Raw genomic sequence first — 20947 nt, 5'->3', positions numbered from 1 at the left:
CTTAATTTGATACATGAATGTATTTTTTTTAGTGCAGATGTGACTGAAAAGTGAACAAAAACAACCCAAAAAATGTTGTTATCCATAATGGAGGGTGAAGTGCAGACCCACTCTAAAAACTGAACGAAGCACTAAATCAGTCTTCACTTAACAGTGAAGGACTAGGGTTATGTTGAATTAATCCAAGCTCAAATCCTTATTTTATTATCAAGACTTAAAACAGAAATTAGACTTAGTAAGACCATTTGTTGTCTCTCAAACTTAATTTGGTAATTATGTCTTTTGCCTCGCTCTAGGCTAAAACATTCAGGATGTGTTGGAAAAATTCAGTTAGGTCCTAAATTTGCTTAATTCTTTGTAAATGTGTCTGTAGCAGGGAAGAGAGGCAGCTGTAAAGCAGGATCTGGACCAACTGACAGGAGTAAGGCCCAAAAAATTCAGTTTAAAAAGACCCCAAATTCCAAAATCCCTGTACTTCCAGACTGATAAAGCACAGGGAAGTTCCAGGGGCTGGATTTTAGTGATTTTTCCAGCTTGTAGACTCAGATGTCAAATGAATAATTCAGAATAATGAAGTCATTTCTCCCTTCTTTGCAGAACCTCGTTCCCATGGGAGGACAAACTTCATCCAGAGGGACGAGAGGAGTCTCAAAATGCAGGAGCACCTCAAGAAGAGGCTAAAGGACAGACAAGCCAGTGGTCACACCAACAATAAACTGAACAGCCCTCCCTCCTCACCACATAAAGTCCTTAATTCTTCCAATGCCACAATTCCCAATGGGAATGGAAAGAGCCAGCAAGGGGCAGTTGGAGCACTAAAGCAGAAGCAGATAGGAAAAACAAAGGGCAGTCCAGAGGCAGAGATGGGAGGTAGGTGGCATGGACAGGGGAAATCTCAGTTATTTCTATAAACTCATTGCAAAACAGGTTCTGAAAAAGCTGAATTTATAAATTTGTTTGGCTCTTCAGGATTGGAGGAAGCCTGAAATCTATTATGAAATCCATTATGGAATCCATTGGATTTTTTTTTTTTCTCTAGGAATCATTAGAATATCAATTTTTTTCATTCAGTATTTAGCAAATAAGGTCTTCAAAAAGATTTAATCTTAAACCTTTTTACTTCCCTGCCATTTCTGAGCCAGGACTGATCAATATTCCCAGTGAGGGTGTCCCATAGGTACTTCCAAAACTTCTGGTGTTACTGTTTGTAGTTCTTTGTGATGAACCAGGACCCATTTAACCTTCAAGAAATATGAAAATTTGAGCAGTTGTAGAAGCTGCTGTTTAATTAGTTCTTATTTCAGCTTTTTAATACCTTGTGGCTACTAAAAACCTTTTGCAGTGTCTTTGAGACAGTGTCAAGCTTCTTCCAAACTAGGAATGTTTTGCCATAGAAATTCCAGGAAAACAAATCAGGCAGAGATAAGATCTTATTATCATTTTTTTTAACACCTCTCATTTTTGGAGGAATGTTTTTGTGTTGTCAAAGAAAACCTATTTCTGCTCCATTAGGAAAAGACCCCCTTTGTGCAGGATGTACTAAAAGGGTTTTTGTACCACTGTTGGTTTTGGATAGTTGGTGTTTCTGCCCCTCACGCAGCCAAAACAAACAGGGGAAATGAACTTTGCACAATAAGAACCATTGTTCAAGTCCTAATGAGGCCAACTCCATCTGGTGGTGGCCTTTTGGTAACAGCCTGGGTTGCTCTCGGGCTTTGGGATAATCTGGTTTGTGTTTAAATTGCAGAATCTGACACAGAATCCAGGAAATGTGATACTCACTTGAGCATTGGCAAGCCAGTTGTAAGTATTAGCCTTAAAATCCCATTATTTTCTGGGCCTGTGCTTCCTAGAAAATAACTTGTGTTTTATCAATCCCTTTTCCTTTGTTCTTAATGGTTTAATTTTTTTAATAGAGAAGGTAAATACAGTTTAGCTGTCAGAGTTCATAGCTGGGAAAGGGCAGCCATGCTGGAAATTCACTGTTTCTCAGTTTGCCAGCCTGTAATCCCCGAATATTCCACTGTTGCAGTTTTCCAGCGTATGTGAGGGCTTTACCTTGCAAACCAGGGGCCTGCTAAACTCTTGGAAGTTTGTCCACTCTTGGAACCATCCTTTGCTCAGCAGAGAGGATTTAGGAGTGTTAAGGATAAAGTTTACACAAATAGATCCTCTTTTGATGTTATATTGAGATACTGGAGCAAATATTTGAGTATTTAGAGACTTACTTAGGAAGGTGGAGTCTGGTGAGGGTAATTAAAATGTCTGTGTTTGATATTGAGCAAGTGTAATGAGCTCTTCTCTGCATTATCCACACAGCAAACAGGGGTTGTGTTCCTTTGCACCAGCTTTTGAGGGGTTTTTTGGTCCTTTAGTACTTTTTCCCTGTTGCTTCTGACATCTGTACTTTGAGCTACCCCAAGGCTGTGTTGCCTTGGGCACAGAGAATTTGGAGTGTGGGAATGAAGCAGCTAAAAAAAATCAGACAAGAAATGTTGAGTTTTACAAACAGAGCCTGTGCTGTCCTTAGGATCAGTGGTTAAATGTTTTGTGAGGGATCTGTCAGAAAATGACAATAAGGTGTCTGTGCCTAAATCTGATCTGGGATCCTGCCCAAGACTCCCCAGCTGAACATTTGCTCCAAGTGAGTGATGGAAACCTTGATGCAGGAATTTTCTCTTCCTGCCCCACTGTGGTGTTGGTTTGGTGTTGGAAGGGAAAGCCTTTAGAAATGAAAAGAGGAAATCATTGCAATCCAAAGAATGCCTCTATATTCCCACTCCAAAGGGAAAGAATTCCTCCAGTGAGGAGCTTCCTAGGCCAATTAGCGACGCCATGTTATTGACTAATTAACCTTTTCTTGCAGAAAGCAAACTTACTTGCATTATTTATGCTTTTAATAGGTTTCTGATATACAAGCAAGATCAGCCGTTCTGTCCTGGAATCTCCCAGTTAGTTCACAGAATGGAGAGAGCCATAGTCATAGTCCAGCAGCATTTACATTTGAAGTAGCAATATCCAACAGTGGTAAAAATGGAAAATTTAAATCTGTCTATGTGTAAGTTTAGTTTCTTCCTTTAAGCACAATGTTTAAACCATTAACCAATCAGCAATCTCTCTATCAGGAGCTGTTTGTTGACTTGCAGACCTTCCTACTTCACATGAAATAAATTTTAAGTAATGTCACTAAAGAGTTGTACATGGACAGTGGGAAACTTAAATGTGCACTACGTGGTTTTGCTTTTCAATGAGCTTTGAGCCCTGAGGTTTAAGGAAGAGCTGTAACTCTGCTTTCTGTTTGTTTTTGCCTTTTTACAGTGGGGAAGAATTAACAATTACACTTCCTGATCTCAGACCAGCCACTGATTATCATGCCAGGTATGCTGCTGGGAAGGAAATAAAGCTTGGGGGGATATGGGCATTGCAGGGTTATTGTGGCTTCATGGAAAATGGGTGATACAAACAGTTCAGGAATACTCTGAAAAAACACCATGCTGTGGACACTGGGTTTGCTATCTAAATTCCAGTTTCTCTTTTAACTTAATTAAAATACCACCGAATTTCCTTCCCTACCGCCTTCTCTGTCTCCTCAGATTTCTTAGTTACAAACTTTAAATTATTCTCTGCTGGTACTTTTTTTAGAACAACAGTCTGTAGATTGTCGTGGGCTGAAGTCAGTGGGAAATGAAATAATTTAGCCTTGAAATTGGATCTGAAAATCTGATTTGTCAGTTTGATTTCAGAGATGCTTGTCTGACCTGCAGCAGTGCAAGCAGGGGAGTGGGAATGGGCTCAATGGGAAGTGGGATGGGATGATCAGGAGTAAATGATCCTGACTGGTGGTGTTGGGCTGGCCAGGGAGAGAGCAGCTGCTAAACAAACCAGGGGAACCAGAGTCACCCTCAGTGCTGGGGCACTGGAGCAGATGAGATTCAAGATTCCCTGCAGCAAAGTCCTGCTCTGAGGCTGTGGAACAGTTCTGGGTGTGGGAAGTGCTGGGCACAGCTCCACCTGCACAGTGCTGTGTTTTCCACTGAAAGAGGCAGGACTGCTGAAAACATGAAGCAATTCCTATGAAAATCGTCATTTTATTGTTTAATAACAATACAGTTGTTATTTTATGATTTGGCCTGTTTAGTGCCCATACTCTTGCACAAGTGTTGGCTGTATTTGAATTTTAAGGTGTTTTTAGCAGAAGGCTCTTTTCCAGTCAGGTATCCTGTTGCCATTTTGGAACACCTGGCATAGTTTTCATTCCCTGTCCCACAGGTTTTTCAGCCCTAAAATATCTCCACTGTGACAGAGAGTAATGGCAGAGTAAATGAAGGGTGAGAAAGGGGTCTGGGGGTGAACTGGGTGACCCCCACCCTACAGCCACTGCTTGGGAATAAATCCCTGAAGCTGCCAGCTCTGCCCTTACATTTCCAAGTGCCAGTGCAGCAGCCACATCGTTAATTACCCTTTGTTTAGAGTTTCAGCAACCAGCAGTTCCATCAAAGAAACCATTTCAGAGCTGGTGAGCTTCACCACAGAGAGCTGTGAGCCAGACTGTCCAGCTGCCCCAAAGCTGATTAACAGAACCAAAAACAGCCTGAGCTTGCAGTGGAAGGTAAGAGCCACACCTGGGGCTGAGTGAAGGGGAGCAGAGCACTCTGCTGGATTCCTGGGCAGTGGATTGAAATCAGCTTTGTCAGGAATTCAGTGTGTGCTGTAGGTGGTGCCTTTTAAGTTGCTCAGTGAAGATTGATAATGAAATAATAATTACCTTTCTTTTTTTTTTTTTCAATGTTTGCTGAGTTTCTTGCCTGCAGCTTTAGTGTGATAGAGTTGGTAGCAGGGCTCTTCTCTTCTGAGCTGGCAGAGAGGAAAAAATGGATTTTAATTTATTTATATCTTTGCTTGAGGTCCTGGATGATAAAGAGATATGACAATGTTCTTTTAGTTGCTCTGACTCATTCAGACTAAATTTCTTTGGATGGTTCTATAGATTCTCATTTTTGATCTGACTTCTGAATATAACCACTATCTGTCGAGGTTTATTGGTGGCTGTGTTTACTTGGTTTTTGATGTTTTTCTTATGCTCATGCTGAAAAATGGTTCCAGCTAAATGCCTTTAGTGAAATTATTTGTAGTATCTGTGCTTAGAAAATTAAGAAGTTCCCATTTCACGTGTCAGATGTTGCTCGTGTGAACCCTTAGATTGCACAGGCAGGTGGTGAGCACCCAGTGCAAGGCACCAGGAAAAGAGCTCTAAGAATGTCATTTGCTTCATTTATAAAATCAGTCAGTTTATAAATTCATATTCTAAACTATCAGAACTAAAAGAAGTAGCACAGCAGCCTTGTATTGAAAGGCAGTTGGAGTTTATTCAATGTGTAAAAATATTTATAAAACACATTTACAACCACTTGATTTTAACTCTTTTTTTCATTGTTTCTTTATTTTCAGTCCTCAAATGACAATGGTTCCAAAATAACTAATTTTCTTTTAGAATGGGATGAGGTAAGAGCTTTTCTAGTACCAAAAAAAAATCATAATGACATCTGTAGAGCAATTACACTTAAAAATACCCTTTGCTTAGGTACAGCAGCTATTTTGGTGCAACTGTCCTGACAGTTTTAAAGAGACAAATGATCAGTGGGAGGGGACAGTGTAAAGTGCCTCATTTGTCATCCAGAGCATCAGTCATTCCTTTGTTCTCTTAAATGTACAAGCATTTGGCATCTTTGGGTTGTGTCACAAATCTCCCTCAGCTCTTGAGCATCTTGCTGAGATGTAATGCAAAGTTCCAGAATGTGTTTTGTTTTCTGCTCAATGGTTTATCACCATTTTGTCCAATCCCCAGTACCAAAAGTAATCGGGTATCTCAGTCCTAATGTGGTTTATTATCAGGACTGCTCAGGGTGACCATCAGCAGACTCAGGATGACCATGATACATTAAATTTTGCATTCTTGAGGCTCAGTAATTTCTTTTTTAATTACCTTTCAATGACATTTCTCATGGAAGGTGTCCCTGCCCATGGAAGGAGATGAGCTTTAAGGTCTCTCCCAACCCAAACCAGTCTGAGATTCTGGGATTTAGGAAGATGTAGAGTGAGGAGGGTGACCTTGGCAGGGATCAGGGAGTGACTCGGGATCTCCCTGTTTTCCAGGGGAAGAATGGCCCCTTCAAGGAATGTTACTACGGGCACCTGAAGCAGTACAAGCTCACCAAACTCACTCCCTCCACAAGATACTCCCTGAGGCTGGCTGCTAAAAACGACATTGGAATGAGGTAACCAGGAGCCCAGGGATACCAAATGCTGCATTTCCCCCTGGATTCCATCAGCTGCTGCTCACCCTTGTTCAAAATCTCCTCCCCAGTGGGTTCAGTGAGACAGTGACCTTCGGCACGGCCGGGGTGGTGCCACCAGCCCCAGCACCACCCACGCTGCTGGAGGCAGGAGTGACCTGGATGGCCCTGGGATGGAGCCCTCCTGCAGGAGGGGCCTCAGATGACTCCCTCACCTACAGCCTGGACATGGAGGAAGAAGGTTCTGTAAGTGCTGGGCTTTGTGTGGAAATTTCCTTTATAGTGGTGAAATAAAAATGAACTTTTTTTAATCTCTCGATAAATGGTCAGCAAGTATTGCATGGAATTGATGGCAGAGAGAGAAAGCATTGCATGGAATTCATGGCAGAGAGAGAAAGCATTGCATGGAATTCATGGCAGAGAGAGAAAGCATTGCATGGAATTCATGGCAGAGATAAAGTATTGTGTGCAGTTCATGGTACAAAGTATTGTGTCCAATTCGTGGCACAGAAATGAAGTTCAAGATTAAAAAAAATGTGATTTACCCGCTCTGGGTTTTGTTTTACCCTAAAAATCAGTGACTGTGTTCATCTTTTTTTCCCCTCCTTGCCAGGGCTATGGATTCCAGCCCCAGTACAATGGAGATGAGCTCTCGTGCACTTTAAGAAACCTGAGGAGGAGTACATCCTATAAGTTCAGGGTTTGTACCATAGTTTGTTCCTAATTTCATGTGCTTTCCTGGGCTTTGGCATTTTCCAGCAAGTTTTTCAGCTTTGTATGGAGACAGCAGGAATTCACCTGTTGTGCCAACAGTTAGCAGTTGTTAGAGCAGGTTTTGGTGAAGTAATAATACAAACCAGATTTTTTGCACCAGCTAATTTTGGTATAAATTATTGTCTTTATTTTGGTAGGGTTTTTAATAGATTTTTTTAAATAATGTTTATCCTCATGTATTATCAACATATATTGCTGTCATTAAACCATTTATTCTCTATTCTGTTCTCTCCTCCAACAGCTCTTTGCCTACAACAGTGAAGGAAAAAGCAGCCCCAGTGAGGTGGTGGAGCACAGCACCAAACCTGACAGACCTGGAGCTCCCAGCAAACCTGTTGTAAAGGGCAAGATCCATCCCCACAGTGTGAGAGTCACGTGGGGTAGGTGCCCTGGGGTGTCCCAGTGCTGCTGGGGTGTGGGCAGCCTCTCTCTGATTAAATGAGAGGGAACTCAGGCTGCTTATTTATCTGCAGGTATTGTTATTGCAGGAGAAATACTCAGCCTTACCCAAAAATGGTTTATTTTGGGGCTGTGGAAGCACACTGGTGTTGTTCATTCATTTCTGAGAAGATCTCACTGCTGTCCTAAACCCCCCTGTGGGTTTACTGTGATGTTTAAATAATTCCTATGTTCACTTAAAAAATAAGAGCTGATACCTGAAATTGGGAGTGTTTTCCCAGTTACTCTTCCTGGAATAATCATTATTAATAATAGGAGGAAAATTGCTCAGAAAAATGTATTGTATCATTAAGTAGACTGGTTTCTCTTGCTGTGTTTGAATGAATATGAATGTGTTCACTGGAAAAGCTGATAACAAAATACTGCCTTGATATTAAATCTTCTGTAACTTAAGGTGTTGATTTCTTTCAGAACCCCCCAAGGATAATGGAGGATCAGACATCTCTAAATACTTGCTGGAAATCTCTGAGGCATCAGTTGGTAAGGAATCACCTCTGGGTACTAATACAGTACTCAGTCTCCATCCCTGGAGATATTTAATTCACATTTAGATGTGAGACATGATTTAGACTTGGATTTTGGAGATGTTTTCCAACTTAAATGATGCTTTACTCCAGCAGTCACTTCTGATTTCACATGTGTGTGTGTGTTGTACATGTTCTCTGTATAATTAATCATTTCAAATTGATTCTCTGGCTCGACCACCTTAATAATTGTGTGAGAGAATTTCCAGGTGTGATTTTAGAAAGGTTTGGAAGGGTTAAGGTGCTTTTCCTTCCCCCAGGAGGGAGGTGGGAGCCCATTTACAGCGGAGCCCAGCGGGAGCACATCTGTGACCACCTCAGGCCTGGCACCTCCTACAGGCTCCGGGTGTCCTGTGCCAGCAAAGGTGGGGAGAGCCAGGTGAGCAGCAGGAGGGGAAAGGTGCTTCTGTTCCATTCCTGTTCATGTTTTAGCAAAATGCTTTCTGTCTGTGCTCTGCAATGTCTGTGTCCCTGGCAGGCCTCTGATGTCACGACTGTCACCACAGCGGCCGTTCCCCCCGGGCCCTGTCCTGCCCCAGCCCTGGTGGGCAAAGCCAAGCCTAAGGAAATCACTTTGCAGTGGGGTAAGCACCAGAGTTGGAGTTAAACTCTCTGATTTCAGTCATCCAAATCAAAAATCTATAGAACTCATCAGGGGAAAAAAAGGTAAAAATAAAAATATAGAAATGCTGATCGTGACCTTTGGGGTTTTTTGGGTTTGCAGTGGGGTTTTTGGTTTGTTTTGTGGGATTTTTTTTAAGAAGACCAAAGCTTCTGTCCACCTCTGGTAGGATGATACAGTGAGACTTAAGCAGACATAAATATTTTCCAGTGAGAAAGCTTCCTGTCTGCCCTGACAGACAATTGACACCTGCTTGGCAATTTAAAAATCAACTCCTGTTTTCTTGCTGTTATCTCAGTAAAGAAGATAGGCAAAAATTAATGAAGGTACAAAATACATGAAAAAGCCCTGATGAAGGCCATCTTAAACTAAGTATCAGTACCTGAGGGGTTGAAGCAAGCTTCATGAAGTATTTCTGCTCAGACACATGACAAGAGCCTGCCATAACTTAGGGAATTTAGAAATTAATAGGAGAATGCCATCTGTTTTTGTTTTCCAGGCCCCCCAGCTGTGGATGGAGGCTCTGAGATCACAGAGTACCTCCTGGAGATGGCCAGCTCGGAGCAGGACGAGCGCAGGGTGCTCTACCAGGGCCCAGCAGCCGAGTTTGGAGTGACCAACCTGCTCCCAGGGAGGAGCTACAGCTTCTGGCTGCGGGCAGGGAACAGAGTCGGGGTGAGCACTGCCCTCGGCACATCTCTGACACCACACAGGGGACAGCAGTGATGCTGCTGAGGGCTTCTGTAGCGTCAGTGGTGTGAACTTCTTGGTGTTTGTGCCTTTGGAATTGTTGGATGTGTTACCCCGAGCTCAGGCTCTGCAGATGTGCTGGGAGCAGCATTGTGTGGAGGAGGGTGGGTGCCAGCCAGGCCAGGCTGGGACAAGTGTGGGATAAACGTTGGTGGCATAAAAGTGTTTGTGAAACAGTGCCCAGCTGCTGCTGGAAGGCAGATCCTGGCTGAGGGAGGGAGGAGTTACAAACCCTGGCTGTGGGAATGGGGCCAGCTTCAAGTACCTGCAAGGAAAATGAGCCCTGAGCTCTGCTGTTTACTTCCCTGTCAAGTTAAAAATAGTTTGTTTGCTTCACTTGCACATCACTTCTTGCCCTGGTGCTGTTGCTGTGCTCATGCAGTATTGTTTTCCTGCAGTTTGGCCCCCACTCTGAGAAGGCAGAGCTTTGCACTGCTCCAGGACCCCCTGAGCAGTGCTGCAAACCCCTGATAACCTGCAAAAGTGCAACTTGTGCTGTGGTTTCATGGGAGGTAGGTGTTGATGGCTTCCAGTACCACCCAAATTAGTGTCTGGCTTTTAGAATTGTAGTGACATGTTTATGATACACAGAAATTAGAGAAATAGCATGTGTAGAGGTGGAATATTTTAAGCCCATTTCTTTATAGATGTCTGTGTTGGGTTTGTAAACTTTGGGAGTTATTAATTGCAGTATTAACAGGACAGATTGGGTGGCATTTAACCCTCCTCATGGTGTGATAATTGATATATAGTGAATTAATTCTTTTAAGTGGTAAGAGATTGTGGGACAGTCAGAATTCTGGTGTGAACTGTGGTGGTGTTACAGCCACATGTCACCTTTTAACTTAAAATCCCTTGGAACAGACCTCAAGTTTTAACCCCAGTGTTTCCAAAGGTTGGATTTGATGATCTTGGAGGTGTTTTCCAACCTTTTCTGTGACTCTCATCCAGTGTCTCAGTGTGACAGAGCTCCCCCCTGGGTGCTGGGGGTGTGTAAGTGCCAGAGCTGAGCAGAATTTCTCCCTCACCCTGCAGAGCCCGGCGTGCAACGGAGCAGAAATCACCGAGTACAGGCTGGACTGGGGCCAGGTGGAGGGCTCCATGCACATCATCTACACTGGCCCCTGCCAGAGCTATGAGGTCAAGGGGCTCACACCTGCAACCACCTATTACTGCAGAGTCCAGGTAGGAAAAGCCTTTTGGTGCCACTGGGCACTTGCAGTCTGGGGACAAACTCCAGCTAAGAGAGGAGTAAAGTCATGTGCTGTCACCTGCTCATGCAGTAGAGAAGGTAATTGGGAAAAACACTTCCCTTGTCCCCCAGTCCCTCCTCATTCCCTGAATCTGTAAGAGTTTAGATCCAGTGTGCTGTGAAATACCAGCTTTACAGATGCTTTGCCCTGTTGACAAATTATTCAGGAGATTTTCCACTCTCTTCCACGTTGCTTTTAAGAACACACGGAGGGCTGTGAGAGCTGTGCCTGCCTGCTTGGAAAACAGGGATGTGGTAACTCCTGTGTGGTATCTTTCAGGCTGTGAACGTGGCTGGGGTGGGGCTGTTTGGGGACACGGGCGTGGTCACCACGCCCCCCTCAGTGCCCGCAGCCGTGGCCGTGCTCCACTTACTTGAAGAGGATCAGGTGGAAATTTCCCCTCCTTTCTCCACGTGCCTTGCAATCCAGTGGGAAGAGCCCTGCTGCCACGGGGCAGAGATCACAGGCTACAACATTGAGTATGGGGAGAAGCAGCTGGTGACTGTGGGGAGAAACACAACCCATGTCCTTGAGAATTTGCTGCCTGACACCCTGTACAGGTAAGAATTATTCTGAAATCATATTTGTAGGATTTAAAAGTCTTTTGAGAGGGTAGTGCTTTAATTTTTTAGAGCAATATTTCCTGCAGCTTGCAGACTATTTGCCTAATTCATCCTGCAGCTCCAAAAAAACTCCTAAAATTGTCATATCCAGAGTCCAGCCATAACATTGTCAGGAGTGAGATCGTGGTTGGTGTTAAGGTTCACATTCTGTCTCAAAGCCAAGACTTTAAGGTTTCTGGGTTTAGAATTTTTCATTGGGATGCTGAGGTGTGTGGTGAGAAGATGGATGGACAGGTAAGAGCAGAGCAGGGGATCCTGTGGCCTCGGTCTTGCTGGAGCTGAGTTCAGATTTTATTTCTAACTGCATCTTTATTGCTTTACTGTTTGGAGTTACACTCTGTACACCTTTTAACTCCTGCTTTGTTACCCAGCACTTTTTGTGACCATGTGGCTGCTCTCTCCCATCCCAGGATCAGGGTACAGGCCATCAACAGCTTTGGAGTCGGTCCTTTCAGTCATTCCATGAAAGCCAAAACCAAACCACTACCTCCTGACCCTCCCCACCTGGAATGTGTTGTCTTCAGCTACCAGAGCCTTAAACTGAAATGGGGAGAAGGGCCCAGCAGAGCTTTAATTCCCAACCCTACTCAGTTCAACCTGCAGATGGAGGACAGGTTTGGCAGGTGAGACCATTAAGGATATTGTGGTTTTACCACTTCGTGTCAAGTTTTTAAGGTGTTTTATGTTATTCTCCATTCTGTTTGCACCACTGAGTCATTTGGGCATCCCAGAGTTTGCCCTTTTGCAGTTTTGCATCCCATCTTTCAGCCAGAAATTATGTCAACAACTTGCACTTCTGCTGCCTGTAAACAGTAAATACTATTTAAGGAATAAATACCTTACCACCATCCTGTGCTGGCAGGGTAATTTTTGGACATTGAAAAACAAAGTTGGGCCTGCATATAAGAAACAGGGGTTGACCAGCTGTTCTTTAACTAGAAATTTCAATTTATTTTGGATATTCAAGGGTTGTTCTCTTGATTCAGAGGAGTTGGGTTCTGCAGCCTCAGTGGGAAGAAAGCTGGGACACCCAGAATGCAGCATCACTTCTTTGTCCTTAACTCAAATCCGAGTGTTTCAGGTCTGATACTGCCCTACACATTGGTGATTGCTGGGTAACTGTGTGTGTGTTCTGTGTCCCCCAGGTTTGTGACAGTCTACAATGGTCCCTGTCACACCTACAAGGTGCAGAGGCTCAGTGAATCCACCACGTACCATTTCCGCATCCAGGCGTACAACGACGCAGGGGAAGGAGCCTTCTCGGAGGTCTGTGCTTTCACCACCACCAAGTCTCCACCTGCACCTCTCAAAGGTGAGCTGGCACTGCCCTGGCAACTGCTGCAAGCCACTGGTGGGCAGGATTGGATCCTACAAGCTGACCCTCAGCCAGCCTTTGAAGGGACAGAGAAACAAACTCTCTCTGAGGGGCTTTGTCTGGGTGGGAGGAGGGCTCTTCTGTTGTCATCACCTCCTGCACTGCAGCTCTTCACCCCTGAACTGAGCGTTCCTACCTTTGCTCAGCTGGAAGGGCATTTTGCAGGGTTATCCATCAAAGTTACAGCAGTGTGTAGGCAAATGAGGGCGCAGTTAATTCCTCTGATCTTCACTTTCTAACATGGACATTAAAGGTCATCATTAAAGTCACTGTGAAGGTCAGAGTGCTGAGTGCCTGCAGCAATATTGATTGACTGGACCGTGGTTAGAACATAATTTCAGCTCTGCACATAGGCAGAAATGCTGAGTTCTGTAGTGACTTGGAAGTTCCTCTTTTACAAACATGAGCTCACCCTGACAGCTCAAAAAGACCAACAAGTATAACCTACACATAGCAATGATCATTTTTTAAGCTCATGTCATGAAATAAAAGAAAAAGAAAGAAACAAATGCTTTATATTATTGGAATAAATTGCCTCTTATCATGACAGCTGTACATATGTAGAGACCATTGTTCTTTTTCTAAAACACCAACAAGTCACTCTCTTTTGCAGCACCCAAAGTGATTCAGCTGGAAGAAAACACTTTTGAAATCACATGGGAGCCTCTACAGCCGATGAAAGGAGATTCCATTGTTTACATCCTTCAGCTTGCTGCTGGCAGAGAGTTTGATCAGGTACCTTTCATACAGCTTCAGGAATGTGAGGGGTTTTTCCTGGGAGAAATTATTACCAAAGAAAGGTGTGAATATTTCTTGTGGAAGGTGTCCCTGCCCATGGCAGAGGGTGGAATGAGATGGGCTTTAAGGTCTCTTCCAACCCAAACCATGCTGTTATTCCATGATTTGAAGGTTGAAATTCTGTTTGGGGAGGTTACAGGGAGACTCTTCATTTCAGAAAGCATGAAGTGGGTGAGCACTGGTTTATCCTGTTCTCCCAACAATTCTTTTGGCGCTTGATTATTAATCCTGATGGTCTGTGGTACCACTGCCTCTGTTAATCAGAGAGTCCACGTTGCTGGAGGAGCTTTAGGGAAGAAAATGCAGGATGATTTTTCTTCTTTCTGAGCCTCCCAGCCCAGGTGAGGCCTCAGTGTGGGGGTGTAGCAGGAAACTTCAATGAATTGTGAATTGTCAGGAGAGGATTTTACAAAGCTGGGGAGAGGAGGGCAACTCCAGGCTGTGCCCACATCCCTGGAGCAGGACAGGCAGTTCCAGGTGCTGGTGCTGAGTGCTCTGCTCCCGACTGAAGCAGCTCCTGTCTCCTGCCAGGTGTACAAGGGCCCCGAGCCGTGCTTCCGGCTGCCGGCCGCGCAGACGAACTGTGAGTACCGCGCGCGCGTCTGCGCCAGCCGCCAGTGCCACGACCCGCCGGGCTGCCCGGAGCTCTGCGGCCCCTACAGCCCCAGCACCGTGTTCTGCTGCCAGCGCCGGGAGCCGGGCCCCGCGGCCGCCCCGGTGGGCACGGAGCTGGCGCAGAGCGGGAAGCGGCTGCGCGAGGAGCGCGCCATCGCCATCGCGCTGCTCTGCGGCTTCGCCGTGGTCGCCATCCTCTTTGCCGTGGTCATCCAGTACTTCGTCATCAAGTAGGGCAGAGCTGGCCCCGCTCAGCTGTCTGTACAGAGCTCTCTGGGGTATTTATGGGTAGTTCAGTGAAATCCTAACTGGGAACCCCTCGCTCCGTGCGTTCCCGCTCCTGCTGCTGGCTGCCGGCGAGGCTGGTTCGGCAGATCCTTTCCAAATGCTGGACACAGATTTCCTGTAGAAAGGGTGATCCTGGGGCCTCTGCAATCAGGGTGAGCTGTTAGAGAACAGCAATCAGCTGCCTTACGGTGCACACTGGAGGGGTGTGTGCACGCTCCTCCTCTCTCCCCATCCCAGCCAGCTGGAGAGGGAAGGCATTGCTAGAACAGTCCTCTGCCAGCACCACCAGAGCAGCGGGAGGCGATGGCTGTTCATCGAGTTTCGCTGTAGTTTGATATCCATGAAATCCAGCAGCACAAGTGCTTTGAGCTTAGAGCAGAACTGCAGAGCCTACTAGAGCATACCACATTTACTAGACTGTAGAAGGAAAGCAGAATATTGACTTAGTGATATTACTACTTTACAGTTATTTTAATACTTGGGATTCAGTAATAATCATTTCAAGTGTTGGAGTAGAGGGTGCCAGGGTTTTTTAGGGTTTTAATCCAAACCAATGCCAGCAGGACGTGGCGCTTGGCCGGGATGCCCAGGAAAGGCTCTGCCCGGAATGTTCCTGCTGTCCTGAGCAGCTTTGGCCCAATCCACATTTCACTCTCAGTGCCTGAGAGAAAAGTAATTCCCTGTGCAGCATGCTCAGAACAGCACAGGAGTTGTCTTTGAAGAGAAAGAGTGCATTTATGATAAATGTTACACTATTTGGCTCAAACTGAGCAAATGTTTTTGTACTATTATTAACCTAAAAAATAAAAAGTTCAGCCTGCTTTGGGTGCCCTTCTAACTTAACCCCAATGAGCAAATTGTACGTGAGAGAACTCTTTTTAGATAACGTTTATACAATGTTTTAAACTTGCTATCCCAGTGGTAGCAGCTTCACATTCCATGGTTTTCCTGTTGGGAATGTTCAGCCTGCTATGAACTTGTCTGAAACTCGTCCTGGTCGGCTGGGGGATATTTTTGTGGACACTGTGCACTACATTTGACTGTTGTGTTCCATCTGCTTGTGAATCCCTGAGGAGGAGCCTGGCAGCCCCTGGCTCCGTTAGATCAAAGCTTTTGAAAGCTGGAACTCACAAATTTCCAATGTTTTCAGGATGGGTCTTGCCAACAGCATTTGGAACATGCCACAGAACGGTAGATTTAGGGTATTTTGCAAAGTCTGTGGTTCCACTTGGGCCATCAGAACGATGCACTTGTGGGTGGGAGGGTGGATGTGACAGAGCTACAGGCGATGTGTTTCCAGTAATTAATTAATCACTTTTAAGGGTCTTTCTCCTACAGCAGTTGAGGAATAATGTTGTGTTAGAGTTTGAGGCATTGTGTTGTATTTCAGATGTGGAAAACCTAAATTATGACCTAGTATCACTTAATCCTCTTCACAGTAGATCGATGGTGCAATCTGAAATTAATCTTTTCAAAACGTACTCTTCATTTTTGTACTCTATTTATTTTGATTAAAAGTCCTGGAAAGAAAAAAAATGTATGTTTGAATGTATTGTTCTACTTGTAGCAGAACTTTAAGTTAATCATTTATTATATCATAGAAATCTCTCCCTCCAGTGTCAGAGTTTTATACAGATATTAGTCTCTAGTTTGCAGAAGAGTTTACAATCTGTCTTTATTTTCCTCATAGTCTCCCTTTAGCAGATAAACTGCCTGCAGCAAATCTCCGTTGCCAAAGGGTTCTTTTTTAACTCCTTAGAACCAACTTGTAGAGGTTTATTTGGCAATAATAGTCCTGAAATTAGGATTGCAGAGTAAATACTAACAAGTCACCACTGCTAAAAAATGAAATTGAATCCTTTTGTGATTGCCACAAAATGCTCATATTTCCAGAAAATATCTGGGATTTCTACTGCAATATGGATTTTCCATCAGCTGTTGTCCATTCCAGAAGGATGTACCCTCGTGGCATTAATGTATTTTAGGTATCCTCGGTTTTCTTGTATTGTCATTTTTGAGGTATCTCAAACGTATGTTAAAGCTGCCATGCATTGTATTACTAAATTGTAACTATCAAATAGATAATATATTTAATACAGCCAATAAATAATACAAACGTATTCAAATTTGACTCCAAGCTCCTGTGGTTTTGTGGGATTTAGTGTCACTTGTGTCATGTGTAATGTAAGGGAAGGGAATATGCTCAGTGTCATTAAGAGCTGAATTAACTTGGGAGCCTTGGAATATCACTTCCATTCCTCCTCACACTGCAGGAAGGACCTGCAGTTCCCAGGTGAGGTAGAACAGTTCTTTGATACTGGAAACTGAATAATTTGGGGCTGATTGCCAGTTTTCCATCATTTTGTGTTGACTCAGGGCTTTTCCCCATTGAGCTTTTCCCCAGCATTTGCTGCTGAGTGCGGAATTTTGTCTGACAGTGCCTTAATGATCTGATGAAGATGGGAAAGGCTTTATTTGACCATCATTCCCCAAGAGACAGCTGGACACTCAGCCTGGGTAAACTTTCCACTTGAGGAACAATCAGGGGTGAGGAGCTGGAAATGCTGGGGTGGAGGAGGCAAGTGGAGTGGGGGCCAGTGTGAGGGAATCCCTCTGGGAAGCTGGGAGCACAGGGCCAGAGGGAGCGGGGACACCCAGCAGCAGGATCTGTCCTCACAGTCCTCAGAATTCCTCCAGAGCCCAGGAATGGGGCTCTAGCAGAAATGAGAGGCACCTTTTACGACAGTCGCCCTTTACGGCACCTTTTACGACAGTCGCGCTTTACGGCACCTTTTACGACAGTTTTGCTTTACGGCACCTTTTACGACAGTCGCGCTTTACGGCACCTTTTACGACAGTTTTGCTTTACGGCACCTTTTACGACAGTCGCGCTTTACGGCACCTTTTACGACAGTCGCGCTTTACGGCACCTTTTACGACAGTTTTGCTTTACGGCACCTTTTACAACAGTTTTGCTTTACGGCACCTTTTACGACAGTCGCGCTTTACGGCACCTTTTACGACAGTCGCGCTTTACGGCACCTTTTACGACAGTCGCGCTTTACGGCATCTTTTACGACAGTTTTGCTTTACGGCACCTTTTACGACAGTCGCGCTTTACGGCACCTTTTACGACAGTCGCGCTTTACGGCACCTTTTACGACAGTCGCGCTTTACGGCACCTTTTACGACAGTTTTGCTTTACGGCACCTTTTACGACAGTTCTGCTTTACGGCACCTTTTACGACAGTCGCGCTTTACGGCACCTTTTACGACAGTCGCGCTTTACGGCACCTTTTACGACAGTTCTGCTTTACGGCACCTTTTACGACAGTTCTGCTTTACGGCACCTTTTACGACAGTCGCGCTTTACGGCACCTTTTACGACAGTCGCGCTTTACGGCACCTTTTACGACAGTCGCGCTTTACGGCACCTTTTACGACAGTCGCGCTTTACGGCACCTTTTACGACAGTCGCGCTTTACGGCACCTTTTACGACAGTTCTGCTTTACGGCACCTTTTACGACAGTCGCGCTTTACGGCACCTTTTACGACAGTCGCGCTTTACGGCACCTTTTACGACAGTTCTGCTTTACGGCACCTTTTACGACAGTCGCGCTTTACGGCATCTTTTACGACAGTTTTGCTTTACGGCACCTTTTACGACAGTCGCGCTTTACGGCACCTTTTACGACAGTCGCGCTTTACGGCACCTTTTACGACAGTTCTGCTTTACGGCACCTTTTACGACAGTCGCGCTTTACGGCACCTTTTACGACAGTCGCGCTTTACGGCACCTTTTACGACAGTTTTGCTTTACGGCACCTTTTACGACAGTTCTGCTTTACGGCACCTTTTACGACAGTCGCGCTTTACGGCACCTTTTACGACAGTCGCGCTTTACGGCACCTTTTACGACAGTCGCGCTTTACGGCACCTTTTACGACAGTCGCGCTTTACGGCACCTTTTACGACAGTCGCGCTTTACGGCACCTTTTACGACAGTTCTGCTTTACGGCACCTTTTACGACAGTCGCGCTTTACGGCACCTTTTACGACAGTCGCGCTTTACGGCACCTTTTACGACAGTCGCGCTTTACGGCACCTTTTACGACAGTCGCGCTTTACGGCACCTTTTACGACAGTTCTGCTTTACGGCACCTTTTACGACAGTCGCGCTTTACGGCACCTTTTACGACAGTCGCGCTTTACGGCACCTTTTACGACAGTTTTGCTTTACGGCACCTTTTACGACAGTTCTGCTTTACGGCACCTTTTACGACAGTCGCGCTTTACGGCACCTTTTACGACAGTTTTGCTTTACGGCACCTTTTACAACAGTTTTGCTTTACGGCACCTTTTACGACAGTCGCGCTTTACGGCACCTTTTACGACAGTCGCGCTTTACGGCACCTTTTACGACAGTTCTGCTTTACGGCATCTTTTACGACAGTTTTGCTTTACGGCACCTTTTACGACAGTCGCGCTTTACGGCACCTTTTACGACAGTCGCGCTTTACGGCACCTTTTACGACAGTCGCGCTTTACGGCACCTTTTACGACAGTCGCGCTTTACGGCACCTTTTACGACAGTTCTGCTTTACGGCACCTTTTACGACAGTCGCGCTTTACGGCACCTTTTACGACAGTCGCGCTTTACGGCACCTTTTACGACAGTCGCGCTTTACGGCACCTTTTACGACAGTTCTGCTTTACGGCACCTTTTACGACAGTCGCGCTTTACGGCATCTTTTACGACAGTTTTGCTTTACGGCACCTTTTACGACAGTCGCGCTTTACGGCACCTTTTACGACAGTCGCGCTTTACGGCACCTTTTACGACAGTTCTGCTTTACGGCACCTTTTACGACAGTCGCGCTTTACGGCACCTTTTACGACAGTCGCGCTTTACGGCACCTTTTACGACAGTTTAGCTTTACGGCACCTTTTACGACAGTTCTGCTTTACGGCACCTTTTACGACAGTCGCGCTTTACGGCACCTTTTACGACAGTCGCGCTTTACGGCACCTTTTACGACAGTTCTGCTTTACGGCACCTTTTACGACAGTTCTGCTTTACGGCACCTTTTACGACAGTCGCGCTTTACGGCACCTTTTACGACAGTCGCGCTTTACGGCACCTTTTACGACAGTCGCGCTTTACGGCACCTTTTACGACAGTCGCGCTTTACGGCACCTTTTACGACAGTCGCGCTTTACGGCACCTTTTACGACAGTCGCGCTTTACGGCACCTTTTACGACAGTTCTGCTTTACGGCACCTTTTACGACAGTCGCGCTTTACGGCACCTTTTACGACAGTTTTGCTTTACGGCACCTTTTACGACAGTTCTGCTTTACGGCACCTTTTACGACAGTTCTGCTTTACGGCACCTTTTACGACAGTTTTGCTTTACGGCACCTTTTACGACAGTCGCGCTTTACGGCACCTTTTACGACAGTCGCGCTTTACGGCACCTTTTACGACAGTTCTGCTTTACGGCACCTTTTACGACAGTCGCGCTTTACGGCACCTTTTACGACAGTCGCGCTTTACGGCACCTTTTACGACAGTTCTGCTTTACGGCACCTTTTACGACAGTTCTGCTTTGCGGCACCTTTTACGACAGTTCTGCTTTACGGCACCTTTTACGACAGTCGCGCTTTACGGCACCTTTTACGACAGTCGCGCTTTACGGCACCTTTTACGACAGTTCTGCTTTACGGCACCTTTTACGACAGTCGCGCTTTACGGCACCTTTTACGACAGTTTTGCTTTACGGCACCTTTTACGACAGTTCTGCTTTACGGCACCTTTTACGACAGTCGCGCTTTACGGCACCTTTTACGACAGTCGCGCTTTACGGCACCTTTTACGACAGTTCTGCTTTACGGCACCTTTTACGACAGTTCTGCTTTACGGCACCTTTTACGACAGTCGCGCTTTACGGCACCTTTTACGACAGTCGCGCTTTACGGCACCTTTTACGACAGTCGCGCTTTACGGCACCTTTTACGACAGTCGCGCTTTACGGCACCTTTTACGACAGTCGCGCTTTACGGCACCTTTTACGACAGTTCTGCTTTACGGCACCTTTTACGACAGTTCTGCTTTACGGCACCTTTTACGACAGTTCTGCTTTACGGCACCTTTTACGACAGTTTGCTTTACGGCACCTTTTACGACAGTCGCGCTTTACGGCATCTTTTACGACAGTCGCGCTTTACGGCACCTTTTACGACAGTCGCGCTTTACGGCACCTTTTACGACAGTTTTGCTTTACGGCACCTTTTACGACAGTTTTGCTTTACGGCACCTTTTACGACAGTCGCGCTTTACGGCACCTTTTACGACAGTTCTGCTTTACGGCACCTTTTACGACAGTTCTGCTTTACGGCACCTTTTACGACAGTCGCGCTTTACGGCACCTTTTACGACAGTCGCGCTTTATTGCAATTTTCGGGATTTTACGGCAATTTTTTTACGACAATGTTTTGCTATTTTACGGCAATTTTTTACGGCAATTTTCCTGATTTTACGCCTTTGTTTTTTTTTTTTTTACGGCAATTTTT

At 45.4% G+C, this 20947-nt stretch overlaps 1 protein-coding gene across 1 annotated transcript in view; it reads left to right on the top strand.

Moving 5' to 3' along the window:
• LOC118698725 (fibronectin type-III domain-containing protein 3a-like) overlaps positions 1-16505 on the top strand; it is a 39457-nt gene extending 22952 nt beyond the window's left edge. Inside the window, 21 exon segments of the mRNA XM_036402214.1 lie at positions 598-870; positions 1748-1803; positions 2904-3058; positions 3319-3378; positions 4471-4609; positions 5449-5502; positions 6154-6275; positions 6365-6539; positions 6907-6993; positions 7309-7447; positions 7938-8006; positions 8311-8429; positions 8529-8634; positions 9172-9347; positions 9821-9934; positions 10458-10607; positions 10955-11235; positions 11709-11921; positions 12444-12610; positions 13287-13408; positions 14003-16505. Coding sequence (XP_036258107.1) covers positions 598-870; positions 1748-1803; positions 2904-3058; positions 3319-3378; positions 4471-4609; positions 5449-5502; positions 6154-6275; positions 6365-6539; positions 6907-6993; positions 7309-7447; positions 7938-8006; positions 8311-8429; positions 8529-8634; positions 9172-9347; positions 9821-9934; positions 10458-10607; positions 10955-11235; positions 11709-11921; positions 12444-12610; positions 13287-13408; positions 14003-14320 — 3095 coding nt within the window. The 3' untranslated portion in view covers positions 14321-16505.
• The last annotated feature ends 4442 nt before the right edge of the window (positions 16506-20947 follow it).

The sequence above is a fragment of the Molothrus ater genome, chromosome 14, assembly GCF_012460135.2.
Source record: "Molothrus ater isolate BHLD 08-10-18 breed brown headed cowbird chromosome 14, BPBGC_Mater_1.1, whole genome shotgun sequence".
Lineage (NCBI taxonomy): Eukaryota > Metazoa > Chordata > Aves > Passeriformes > Icteridae > Molothrus > Molothrus ater.
Note: the sequence above shows the minus strand (reverse complement) of the source record. Positions and strands in the feature narration are given on the sequence as shown.